Source organism: Amblyomma mixtum, chromosome 1, assembly GCF_055824585.1.
Source record: "Amblyomma mixtum isolate Tamu chromosome 1, ASM5582458v1, whole genome shotgun sequence".
Classification (NCBI taxonomy): domain Eukaryota; kingdom Metazoa; phylum Arthropoda; class Arachnida; order Ixodida; family Ixodidae; genus Amblyomma; species Amblyomma mixtum.
The window spans coordinates 104929705-104941964 of record NC_143012.1 but is presented as its reverse complement, the minus strand read 5'-3'; the positions used below and the strand labels follow the sequence as shown (position 1 = coordinate 104941964).

The window sequence follows — 12260 nt, the reverse complement described above, 5'->3', positions numbered from 1 at the left end:
TAATAAAGTAGGCCCTAATTTAGCACTTAGGAAACCAGAAATAATTAAACAATTGGATACTTATAAAATACTTAATACTATGGTAGAAGTAATATTAGAAAAATCATATGAGTCATAAATGGGAATGAAGAAAATTGCTAGTGGAAAAAAAGTAAATTAATAAATAATAAATTATTCCTTGTACTTCAACGTAGACGTACCACTTAAATAAAAAGTGCTAAGGATTAAAAAATGGAAGGAAACTGTAGGCACAGGGAGGGTATTGACTGGCCTGTTAATTGGTGAAAAGTACTAAGGCTGAAATGGACAAAAGAACTTGGGACAACAACAAGAAACAATGGGCGTGTGAAGTGCTGACCAAAGTACACAGCTGTAAGTAACCGCAGGTGGTGTGAGTGTGTGCATTGAAAATAGCAATGAAAGAACAGTGTAGTGTTCTGACTGTAGAATAACGGCGAGAAAACCTCAATGTATGCGTCCGGTACACCGATCAGGATGAATAGTGAAGTGAAAGTGTATTTGTGTTGAAGTGAAGTGTGGAAAAACAAAAGATTATCAAGTATGTCAAGTGACTCGTGCAAGTGTGGAGAATTGAAGTCAACAAGTGTTTGTGAGTGTTCTGTGCTGTGTTCCTAAAAGTGCTTCAAGTCTACACACAGAGAGTGCAAGAGCTTGAAGACAAGTCAAGAGCTCCAATCATCATAATGAAGGTTGTGTGAAAAGCAACCGTGCGAGACCGGGTATGTGTTTTGTGTGTGTGTGTGTAACAAAAACAGTCATCACTGAAATGGAAAATAACTACACAGGAGAACAGCGAGTGAATAACAATCATGTGCTAGCCATGTGTTATCATAATCTTGTGAACTAATCTAGTGATTAGGTTTGTGACCGTGTTTGTGGCAAAGTGACAAGTAGTTATGATTCACCAGGGTGGAAAGTTGGGCAAGTCGGTATTGATCCATAACATAAGAGTAGCGCAAAACCAGGACGACGGACACAAGGGGAGAGAACACACACCAACAACACAGGCGCTAACTTCCGACTGACGAAGAAAACCAAACCAAACCATGTGAACGGAACCTGAGCAAAAGTAGCGCATGCGCTGACCTAAGATAAAAAGTCGAAAAAAAGGTGCGAAAAATGCGATACAAAATGTGAGATCACGGATGTTTTGAACCCAAGAAGGCCAGCTCTCGTTTAGACAAGGAAATGGACGGAGTACTAACGCAGTTATCTTGTAAGGCAGCAATCTGTGCAGCTTCCACAATTTCGCCAGTTAGCTTATCTCTACTCTTAGCAACGACAGAGCATTTGTCCAAAAAAGGCGCGCACTTGCAATCTTTGCAGTGCAAAGCTAGATTGCTGCCGGTATAAGTCTTCATGTTATTATTGTGCTCTCGAAGCCTATTGTTCAGGCACCTACCGGATTGCCCAATATACTGCTTGCCACAGGAGAGCGGAATGTTGTACACAATGCCCTCAGTACATTTAACAAATCTTTTCCTGTGGCGGATGGTACAATGCTGCTTTTGGGAGCTATGTGCGGAGGGCACGGACCTTTTGCATAACACACTGAGCTTTTGTGGAGCTGAAAACACCACGCGAACGTTTGCCTTTTTGTCTATTTTCTTCAGATTGTGCGCGAGACAATGGACGTAAGGAATGACAGCCACCTTGCCTCTCGTTTCTTCTGTAGTGTTAGGTTCTTTCCGGAGCTTCTTTTTCAGGAGGTTTTCGGCGACTGAACCCACGAAATCTTTAGGGTACCCTGCTTCGAAGAACCTCGCGAGTTGTTCATGAAAGCTAGATGCGGATTGATGGGTGCATGACTTTTCAAAGGCGTTTTCCATGCAGAGGATAATAATGCCTCGTTTCACTAGTTTAGAATGAGCTGATGTGTAAGGTAGAAGCGGTTTGTTGGCGCGAGGTGAATAGCACCAGCAAACCTGGTTGTCCATGAATTTAGGCCGAATATCGAGAAACCTTATCTCTGAGTCAGTAGGCATTTTGCTAGTCAATAGTAGCGGGTGAAAACACCCTTGTACAATGGTCAAAATGTCTGAAGTAACGGCCTCGAGGTTCGAAGGTGTGCAGTTAACAAGGAAGAGAAAATCATCAACAAATCTGAAGATTCTAACCACAGAAGAGTTAGCAAGTCGGTCTTGGAGGATCCTGTCAAGGTGTGCAAGGTATAGGTTACTAAGTGCGGGGGCCAGGCAGGACCCAATGCATATTCCCTGCTTTTGGATGAACGGAACGTCTTGAAAATTTATGAAGGTGGAGCGCAGATAAAACAACAGCAATTCTAAAAAACTATCAACAGACAGCCCAGATTCATTTTGAAATGACACCGCACCGAAATGAAGGATCGATTCTTCAACTATGGTAAGTAGGTTATCATGAGGCAAGGAGTAATACAAATCTTTAACATCAATGGAGAAGCCGAGAAGGCTCTTGTCGGACAACAATTTCACAGCATTAACAACTTGTTCTAAATTTCTTACAAGAAACGGGTCATTGACAGGCAAAATATTAAGTTTTTCTTGGAGAAACAGAGCTATTGACTTCTGCCAAGTGTCTTGTTCAGAAATTATTACCCTCAGGGGAGCATCAACCTTGTGAGTCTTTGCGCTGAAAAACACTTCTAAGAAGAGACGCTTGCTATTTTCAATGCTCTTTGCAACTTTTGCAAGATTGAGCTTGTAACATAGCTGCATGGCTTGTGCCTTAAGCTTGGGAAGCGAGACCTTCTTACGAGCCTCAAAAACCTCTGTCACAGTACGGTGGGCTTTCTCTTTGAATGTATCATGCGAAAATACAGCAAAACCTCCCTCTTTGTCAGAGGGGAGGACACAAAGTGACTGTTCGGCTAGAAAGAACACGACGCGATTCACATTGACTTTCGGGGGGCGAGGCTTACAGTGAGAAAGGACGTCCACACCATCGGCGATGCACCGACCAGAGTCCTCTTGGTCGGCCAGGCGGGATACACGTCGCACCATGGAGAGCAGTTCATGCGGAGCTTTCGGAGATTCCCTTGCAAACTTGGGACCAAGGGCCAACGTCCGCATGACGTCCTGGGGAATCGTGACGCCGTCCGTCGTCCTGGTTTTGCGCTACTCTTATGTTATGCCAACGAGTTCAGACATCAGTGAAAGCGCACCAAGTGAAGTGCAGCAGTGCTTGTGCTTTTTGTGTTGTGTGTGTCGAAGTGTTATTAAGGTGTTTGTGGCAAAAGGTGACAAGGAGTTCAGTAACCAGTGAAAGTGCACCAAGTGAAGTGCAGCAGTGCTTGTCCTTTTTGTGTTGTGTGTGTCGAAGTGTTATTAAGGTTATTAAGTGGACAGTCAATGGAAGATGACAGAAGTCAAATCAAGAACTTCAAGTACCACAACTAAGTCCTCGCTGGGCTACATCTGGCTGTATGGGTCAACGTTACTAGGTTACCTCTTTCAGTTTGCAAACTCCGCTGGGATGCGGCGGCGAAACGTGGCCCCCTTCGGTTCCCACTCGCGAGGTGGCGCTTCCGACGCTGTTGGCCGACGCTGTTGACCTTTCATCGATGGCTATGTCTGGGAAGGGTGCAACAGAACAACAACGGAGAAGAAGGGAGGAGGAGTAGGTATGCTGATACATCAAGGAACAAATTGCCAAAGAATAAAATCAACTTGCAAAGAACATGTCTGGGTATCAGGTACAATTGCTGGCAAAAGGACATGGCTAGGGGTAGTTTATTTAGGGACCTGGGACAAATGCAGGCAAGAAAACAAGGATCTTGTTAAGTGCCTCAATGACGATATAAAGCAGATTGGAGACGGTGTCGATATTATTTTGCTTGGAGACATGAACGGCCACATCGAGGATCTAGATGGATACACAGATTGTAACGGGAAGTTAATGCTAGACTTGTGTGAGCGGCCCAACTTAGTTATTGTCAATAGAGAAACTAAATGTGAGGGACAAATCACGTGGGAATCCCGTAACAGGCAAACAACCATTGACTACTGTCTAATGTCGCAGGGCATCTATAGCAAGCTCGCAATAATGGAAATAGACGAAGAGGGGAAGGACAGCCTAGGAAGTGATCATAAACGTATTAGTCTACAGTTGGGAGCCCTAGTCAAAAGAGAAATGCAACGAAGTCCAAAAGACAACGCAAAATTAAATGATGAACAAATAGCGCTAATATCAGCCGATATAGAAGAAGTAATAGAGAAACGCCACATGGAAAATTGGGATTATTATCAGTTGGAACTGCTCATCGCTACAAAAATGAAACAAGTGAAAGGAGTTAACCGCTGGAGAGGAAAGAGGAAGCCACGAAGCTGGTGGAATATGGAAATTAAGGAGGCCATCGAACAACGACGGGTGGCTTCAAGGGAACACAGAGAAGCAAAGAGGGCGCAGTTATCTGTAGAGGAAATAGGAAAAAAATGGGAATCTTATCGACAAAAGAAACAGCAAGTTCAGGTCCTAGTCCAGGCTAAAATAAAGCAGTCCTCTGATAAATGGCTGGCTGAAGTTCGCGAGGCAAATAAAGCGGGGCCAAGAAAATTCTGGAACCATATAAGATGTTTGGGAAAAACAAATCAAAGAAAGCAGGAACAGATTATAGATGCTGAGGGAGAATGTTTAGAGGGAGACGATGCTGTGGACTACATTACGTCATTTATAGCTGCGTCTTTTAGCGACGCCAATGGGGTAATCTCCCCAAGTCAGGCGGCAACACAGGACAGCACAAAAGAGAACAGCTTAGAACTGACTAGTCTTAACTGGGAAAAGGCGGAAGCGAATATTCCTAAAACCACATCCGCAGGGATAGACGAAATTCCAATTAAGCTGATTAATGAACTTGGCCCAAGAAGCAAGGACGCGCTGATAAAACCATTGGAGGCAGTCATAACAAATCAGCAAATTCCGCACAGCTGGAGACAGAGTAAAATGAATTTGATTTATAAAGGGAAAGGAGATAAGATGAACATAAAATCCTTCCGTCCGATTACGATAACATCTGTTATGTACAGGCTGGCAATGCAGGCGGTGAAATTAAAAATGCAGTCATGGGTAGAAGGGAATAGGATACTCGGAGAACTTCAGAATGGGTTCAGAAGGGGTAGGCGGTTAGATGATAGCCTGTTCGTGCTTACCCAATGCATAGAAATAGCTAAGGCGGAAAATAGACCTCTGTTTATAGCCTTTCTGGACATAAGCGGTGCATACGATAACGTGAACAGGGAACTCCTGTGGAGCATATTGAAAGATTTAGGTATTGGTGATGAGGTAATTGATTTTCTACAGGAAATCTACCGAGATAAAGAAGTTGAAATTACATGGGAAGGGAAAAAAAAGCACACAACTGTGGGGGTGCACAAAGGATTAAGGCAAGGTTGCCCTCTATCACCGCTGCTGTTCATGCTTTACGTGATAAATATGGAAAGAAGGCTAGAAGAAAGTAATCTGGGTTATAATCTATCGTACAGATTAGGCGGAAATGTAGTTGAGCAGCGACTCCCGGGTTTAATGTATGCGGACGATATTGTACTGTTAGCAGATAGCCAGGAAGATTTACAAACTTTGGTTAATTGCTGTGGAGACGAAGGAGACGCTCTAGGATTCAGTTTTAGCGCAACTAAATCAGGTGTGATGATTTTTAACGATACAACTGATCAGGTGCTTACAATACAAGGCCACGAAATACCCAAAGTGGCCGAATACAAATACCTCGGGATATGGCTAAACGAAGGGCAGATATACACGGAAAAGCATGAACAGGCTCTTAGGGCAAAAGGACGAAGAGACGCCGGGATAATGAAACATAGGGCATTATGGGGGTGCAACAAATATGAAGTACTAAGAGGTATTTGGAAAGGAATAATGGTGCCGGGATTTACTTTCGGCAATGCGGTTCTGTGCTTAAGGGCATAAGTTCAGTCGAGATTAGACGTAAATCAGAGAGCTGTTGGAAGATTAGCACTAGGTGCCCACGGCAAAACCACAAACGAGGCAGTACAAGGGAATATGGGCTGGGCATCGTTCGAGGCACGGGAAGCTAAGAGTAAAATACTATATGAAGAACGCCTGAGGAAATTGGACGATAACAGATGGGCAGCTAAGGTATTTAAATATTTATACAGAAAGAACGTTGACTCACAGTGGCGGAAAAGAACTAGAAAACTAACCAGCAAGTATGCGGGTCATGAGGACGGAGAAAGAAAGACCATCAAACGACAGGTTAAAAACGCGGAAGTTAAAAATTGGATGAATTCAATGGAAAAGAAATATAGTGTAGAACTATATCGATTCTGGAAAAGGCAGATCAGGAAAGAATTTTTCTATGATAACTCAAGAGGCAGTGCCCTACTTTTTGAAGCTAGATCAGCGTGTCTTAGAACGCGCAGCTACAAAAAGAAATTTAACGAAGAAGATGACACATGTGCAGTGTGTGGTAGATCTGTGGAAACAATTGAACACCTCATAATCAAATGTGATGGTATCCATCCGGATGTCGATGCAGGCACAGTCACTCTTTCTGAGGCCCTAGGGTTTAAAGATAACAATGGTCATGTAAATAAATCTTCAGTGGAAGTGAGCAAAAAGCGTTTGGAGGATTGGTGGCTGAAAAACAGAGATGTGGCATCAGGTTAGAATAGTAGGAAACCGTAGGCAAAGGTGACGGAGAATCTTAATGAGAATTGCCAACACAGTAAACAAAAAAATAATAAATAAAGAAAAGCTGAGCATGGTGGCAATTGCCACCACCCCGTTTCAAAGGGGGCGCTCCTATCCATTCATCCATCCATCCAGCCCGGTCGCATCGTCACGGAGCCAGCGCGTGGCGTTAACCAACGGCGTTAACAGCAATCAATTCCGTTTAAGGGGAGCTATTTCCGAGATAGCGAGCAAACACTATTTCGATTGTGCAACTAGGATATCGTTTGAGCCCCTAGAGCGATGCCACTTGGACGAGATTTCGCTGAGAAGCCCACATAGTGCTACGCGGGAGAACTAAACATTCACCTGTGAAGATTAATCACGTTGCTGTTCTTTTGAATTCAGTTCTTTATGAAATAGCGTGTTGCGGTCCTGTTTGTTCCAGAGCACTCAAGGCTGTGATGCGCGTTGTTTAAAAGCAAAGTACCGAACTACTTCAGTGAAGGCTGGCCCTATTTAAGGCTATAAAACGAGAAAAACGACGATGATGAAAGTCAAACTAAAAAGAATTTATTGAATCGATACACGAAACATAACTGAGAACCTGTTTTCAAAAGACAAAGCTACAGTCAAACTGAAAACAATTTACTGAATCAATGCAGTACACATGAACTGGGAACCAGTTTTCCAGAGCCAGAATTACAAGAGACGCGCTTTCTTGTTAGCTACAGCTACCTTTTCCTTGCATTCTAATTTATGGTTAAAATCTCGCGAGAAAAAGTGCATTCTAGTCACAATGACGAAGTTTAATACCTGGCAAGTGAATGTAGACATGTGGTCGGCACAGCCCAAGCGAGCAAGGCCGCACTTTTCGAGCTTTTCGAGCACCTTCCAGAATATATTTTCACAAGCACCAGCCTCATCTAACGTGGCAGAAACTACTTCATTGACAACTTTCATAACAGTCAACATTTTGGCTGTTGGCTGCTTCATACAGCTTTCCTTGAAACTTCTGTAAGTTGTCAGGTACGCATCAGAGCCAACAACGGGCAGTGGACTGTTTATGTCTTCTAAGCACAGAATGCATGTTGCGTGCTTTTCAAATTTATGCACCACATATCCACTCAAGTAGTAGACAACAGCATCATCCACTCCTCCCTTGAAGTAGGAGTGATCGTCATCTTGCTCTCCAGGCTCATTGCCTGCTTCAGATGTCATCTCCAGCAGCTTTTTTAGAGCGCAGCTCTTTGGCGTCCGTTCCTGGGTTTCGCGTCGTCGTCGGCCTCGTAACCAGCTCCGCCCCCAATGTCACGCTTTTCAATTGGTCGAAATGCTCGTGACGTCACAGTGCGCGAATTTCAAATGGGGCCAATTGTACTTTGGCTAGTAACCATGCAACCAATCAAAGGGATCGTATAGTGATGCTGCAACTAAGTTGGGCTGAGTTTAGTTAATTGCTTAATTAATCAATTAGCCTTATTAATATAGAGGAGAATGAAGAGGTCAGAAGAAAAGAAAAGAAAGACGCGCGCCGCAGCGACAACAGCGTCCGCGGAAGGAGACGCTGCTGAAAAAAACAGATAAGTACGAAGCCGCGTTCCCTCCACCACCACGCACTTCCCCACTCAGTAAGACGTTGCTCGTTTCATATACGTTGTGTCGAACATACTAGACAGTTCCAACAATTGACAGGTTAATGACAGAACACGATGGATAGAAATACAATAATATAAATATGAAATAGCCTAATTAACCTTTCTAGTTAGACCGCATAAATCAATAAAACCGAGAACGAAATTGGTCGAGTTGGGGAATCGAACCAGGGTCTCCGGAGTGCGATACGAGCACGCTAGCCACTCCGTAATGCCAGCTGAATGGTTTGGAATGAACAAAGGCGCGTCTAGCTAATACGGCGTCTTCGTTCACTCCCATCTTCCCCCTTTCCCTTACGGCGAGGTGCAGGTGTCCAGCCAGATATGCGAGAGAGATACATTTCCTTTTCTCAAAAAATAAATTTACCGTCCAGCAAGGCGTACAGCCGAATTGGCGATGGCGTTCTGTGGACTCCCTGGCAGCGTTGCAAGACGCTGTCGCGTTCCACTCTTACAGGCGAAGCTTAACATGTTAACCACACATCAGTAACACACGGAGACAGCCAATGGACGCGTCATTCGCTGGCAGCACTTGATTCATCATTCACAACCACATTCTTAACGTACGCTCCCTTGCCTCACATGCCAAGGACGTACACCACGATCACATTCTGCGCCATTCCGCTGTACTTTGCTTTGCTGAAACCTGGATGGATCCCCGAAGAGCCTCTCGAAATCATAGATTTCCTATACTGCTGTGGTGCTCGCAGAGACCACAACAGAGCGGCGGGAGTCGCTATCTACTTGCGCACAGGTCTCTCTGCAATACCAGTCGAAATGTTTGGCACGTCACATGAAGTTGGCGAACTGTGCGCCGCAAAGTTGCCCAACGGCTTGCTGGTAGTAGCTGCCTACTTCGCCCCTACCGCACTCACGAAAGACGTCGTGCACTTCCTGCAACTCGCATTAGCCGTCCATCGATCCACACCGATGTTAGAAGTGGGGGACTTTAATGTTGACATAAACACAAACAGCAATTTCGTAACACTTATGCGGGAGAACATCCCGTTCCTCTCGCTCGTAACGCGTCCCACGGCTGTGACAACCTCGCGAGGCACTTGTATAGATCTCGTCTTTGAGAATCAAGCATTGCTGTACCAAGTCGAACATATATCAGTCTATTTCTCCGACCACAAAGCTTCCTTCATGACTGTCAAGAACTGTTAGTGGAATCTTTGTTATAGGAATACGTGTGAAAAATAAAAAAAAAGCTCTGTGATAGCGCATACATGTGTTGCTCGATTTCTTTGCCTCAATCCATCGAAAAGGTGAAACAGCTTATTTGCTGCGCTCAAATTTCGCATTAGGAAGTAACGTAATCGTCGGTAATTTTTTTCTATACACTCACGTAAGGAAGCATGTTTGTTGCGGTAAAACTCTCTTGTCTTCTTCAGTGTGTCCTGTACGCTGACAAGCACACTCCCAGGTACACCTTGCACACTGCCGCACAACGCAGTCTTTATCGGAGTGTACAAACTGAGAAGCCGGAATATCTGAGTAAAATTGACGACCGTAGGATGAGATTCGTCTCCTCCGAATGAACGGACAAGTCCGAAGTGGCGCTGGAAAAGACACAGGGCTTGTTAATTTACAAACAACTTCACCACCGATAGCTAAACACTCAAAAACCAGAAGTAATCACATTCTAACCTCCAAGGGGTCCTGGTTCAACTTTGCTGTCAAAACATAGTGTGCACTCTGATCCAGCAAGAACTCAATGATGTCAAACGTTGACAACAAGGTAACACGCAGAGATTCAGTTGTTAGTTTCGACGCAAAGAGCTTGAGACCTTTTTCCACGGAGTTCTCTGTGGTATTCAACATTTCCAAGAAGTCTCTGATGACCTGAACGAATAAGGTAAAATGTCAGCACATGATGAGCATCGATCAACATGCATGAAAGGGTATCTTGGCTTATCTGTATTTCCTTTGAGTGGCGTTTGATGCCTCTTTCAGGTAGCTTTATGTTCAAAGCATCAAACAGGTCATTAAGCAACTTGGTAAATGCTTCTGTTCCCTCAGAACCCCTCAGGTCTTCAGCACCGGCTTCTCTCTATATGCGGATGCCTATAGCTGTTGCACGACTGAATAGCTGTAAAAAAAGTGCATTGATGAATTAGTTAAAAAATAACCAAAAATGGTATACGCTGTCTTTAAGGGTACAACCTGTGAAGCAAGTCGGACGCTCATCTTCAGAAGGTTGTCTGGTGCAACATGTGCTCTAGTCAGCTTCGGCACTACTCTTGCATGTTTGCTTTTCTCGCATTCATACAGCGCAACATAATGTGCGAAGTTGATCTGATGATCCCCAGCCTGAAATAACCAAAAGAGTTTTTTGAGCTCCCTTGCAAATCAGTGCGCATATTTTCCCTTACCATTCCGTAGGTGTGCTTTTTCAGATGATTTCTGATGCACTTGACTATGTGCGGCACATCACAGATAAATATCTTCTGTGAAGGCTCCAAGGGGTGCTCGATGCTGTGGCATGGTGACATCATATCTCCTGACACTCCAAGGTTCATCCACATTGAGCGGTTATTACCTCCCCATCACTTAACAAAAGCTGTGCAAGGATACGCCCTGGTGCTGCACCTCTTGTGGCAAAAGATGCTATGGGTTGAACCCAGCCCTCAAAAAGCGGGACAAACATCAACGCCAGTGTGTGGTCAGCGAGTTGGTCAGTGGCGGCATTTGTCACCTCACCATAATCAACGAAGCCATCCATTTTGTATGACGGTTTGCTGAAAGCAACACATTGCTTGAGCTTTATTTCATCAAGGAGTAGGACACCACACCTTCGAAGGCGGCTCTTCTCATGAAAATGCTCTCGAATACTCTTCAGCGAAACCTCGTTTAAACCGAATCTCCAAGGGAAGCCACTAATAACCTGAAGAAGGCGTGCTCTTGTAGGAAGCGGCAAAAGCTGCATATCAGATAATAGCTTGTAAGCTTTCGGGCTTCAAATTTGCAGGAGAAGACACGTCATTAACCACTCTTCTGTGTATCTCCTTCCATTTTTCGATTTTGCCTTTGCTGCCTGAAAAGCAGTCTTGAAAGCGAGTTGCTGCTTAGCTGGAAGAATGCCAAGTGCTTGTTCCATCCTCTCCTCGGTCAAGTTCTTAAGTTGTGTTTTCATAGTGGCTAGTTCTTTCTTCATTTTCTCTCTCTGAATAGTTGCTCGTATTGCCTTTCTACGCAGAGACCTCACTTTGGTGTTTCTATATGTCAACCTGTTGCTTGTCTTGCGGCGCCGTGAAAAGAGCTTATGGAGACTCCTGCATTCCTGGCACGTAGCTGTCAGACACAGAACTGTGCATGATTAGCGATGCCATGTTTCACCATTTTTAATGGCCACAGCTGATGACAAGACATCGGGATAATTATCAGCAGGGCAACCTTCACAAGAATTCAGCCTTTCAATGCGTGAAAGCAGGCACTTCAGGTCATAGCATGATTTCAATTCGATATCTACACCAGTAGAATACACGGCTGATGGCACAAGCTGCCCCTTGGCACTGACAGACACGGTCAGGTGTTTCGACACTACCACAGCCCTGTCGATTTCTGGTAAGTCTTCTCTCATTACCAGCTCGTACACCACAATTGTAGTGCCAACGACATCAAGCGACCAACCCTGCATCCGTTGGCCTGCTGCTGCCATGTCCGACAACTCAGTGCACAGCTGTGTGTTGCTCTCCAGCACAACACTGTTGTCAATGCCACCACTGCTTTCGCTAGAGACGCAGAAGTTCGATATTGCAGCTTCTTGGTCGTTTTCGTTTTGCTCTTTCTGATGCTTAGGCCGAGGCGGTGCACGCACGGTAGGGGCTTTGCGTTTTCGCGCTGGTTTTGGCAAGTACTTGGGGCAATTAGGAAAACTTCGCGGCACAGCATCTTCCTTAAGAGCCCGCTTGTCACGCGGTATGAAAACTACATCACCATGAACTTTATGCACGA

The 12260-nt window shown here is 44.6% G+C and overlaps 1 protein-coding gene across 1 annotated transcript; it reads right to left on the bottom strand.

Annotated features, from left to right (window-relative positions):
* Nucleotides 1-7330: 7330 nt before the first annotated feature.
* LOC149367411 (uncharacterized) lies at nt 7331-10142 on the bottom strand. The gene is made up of 3 exons (XM_089567356.1): nt 9954-10142; nt 9648-9865; nt 7331-7894 (listed from the first exon to the last, which is right to left on the bottom strand). The coding sequence occupies exons 1-3, from the start codon at nt 10125-10127 to the stop codon at nt 7351-7353; spliced, it is 936 nt and encodes a 311-aa protein (XP_089423482.1). The 5' UTR covers nt 10128-10142; the 3' UTR covers nt 7331-7350.
* Between the last annotated feature and the right edge of the window lie 2118 nt (nt 10143-12260).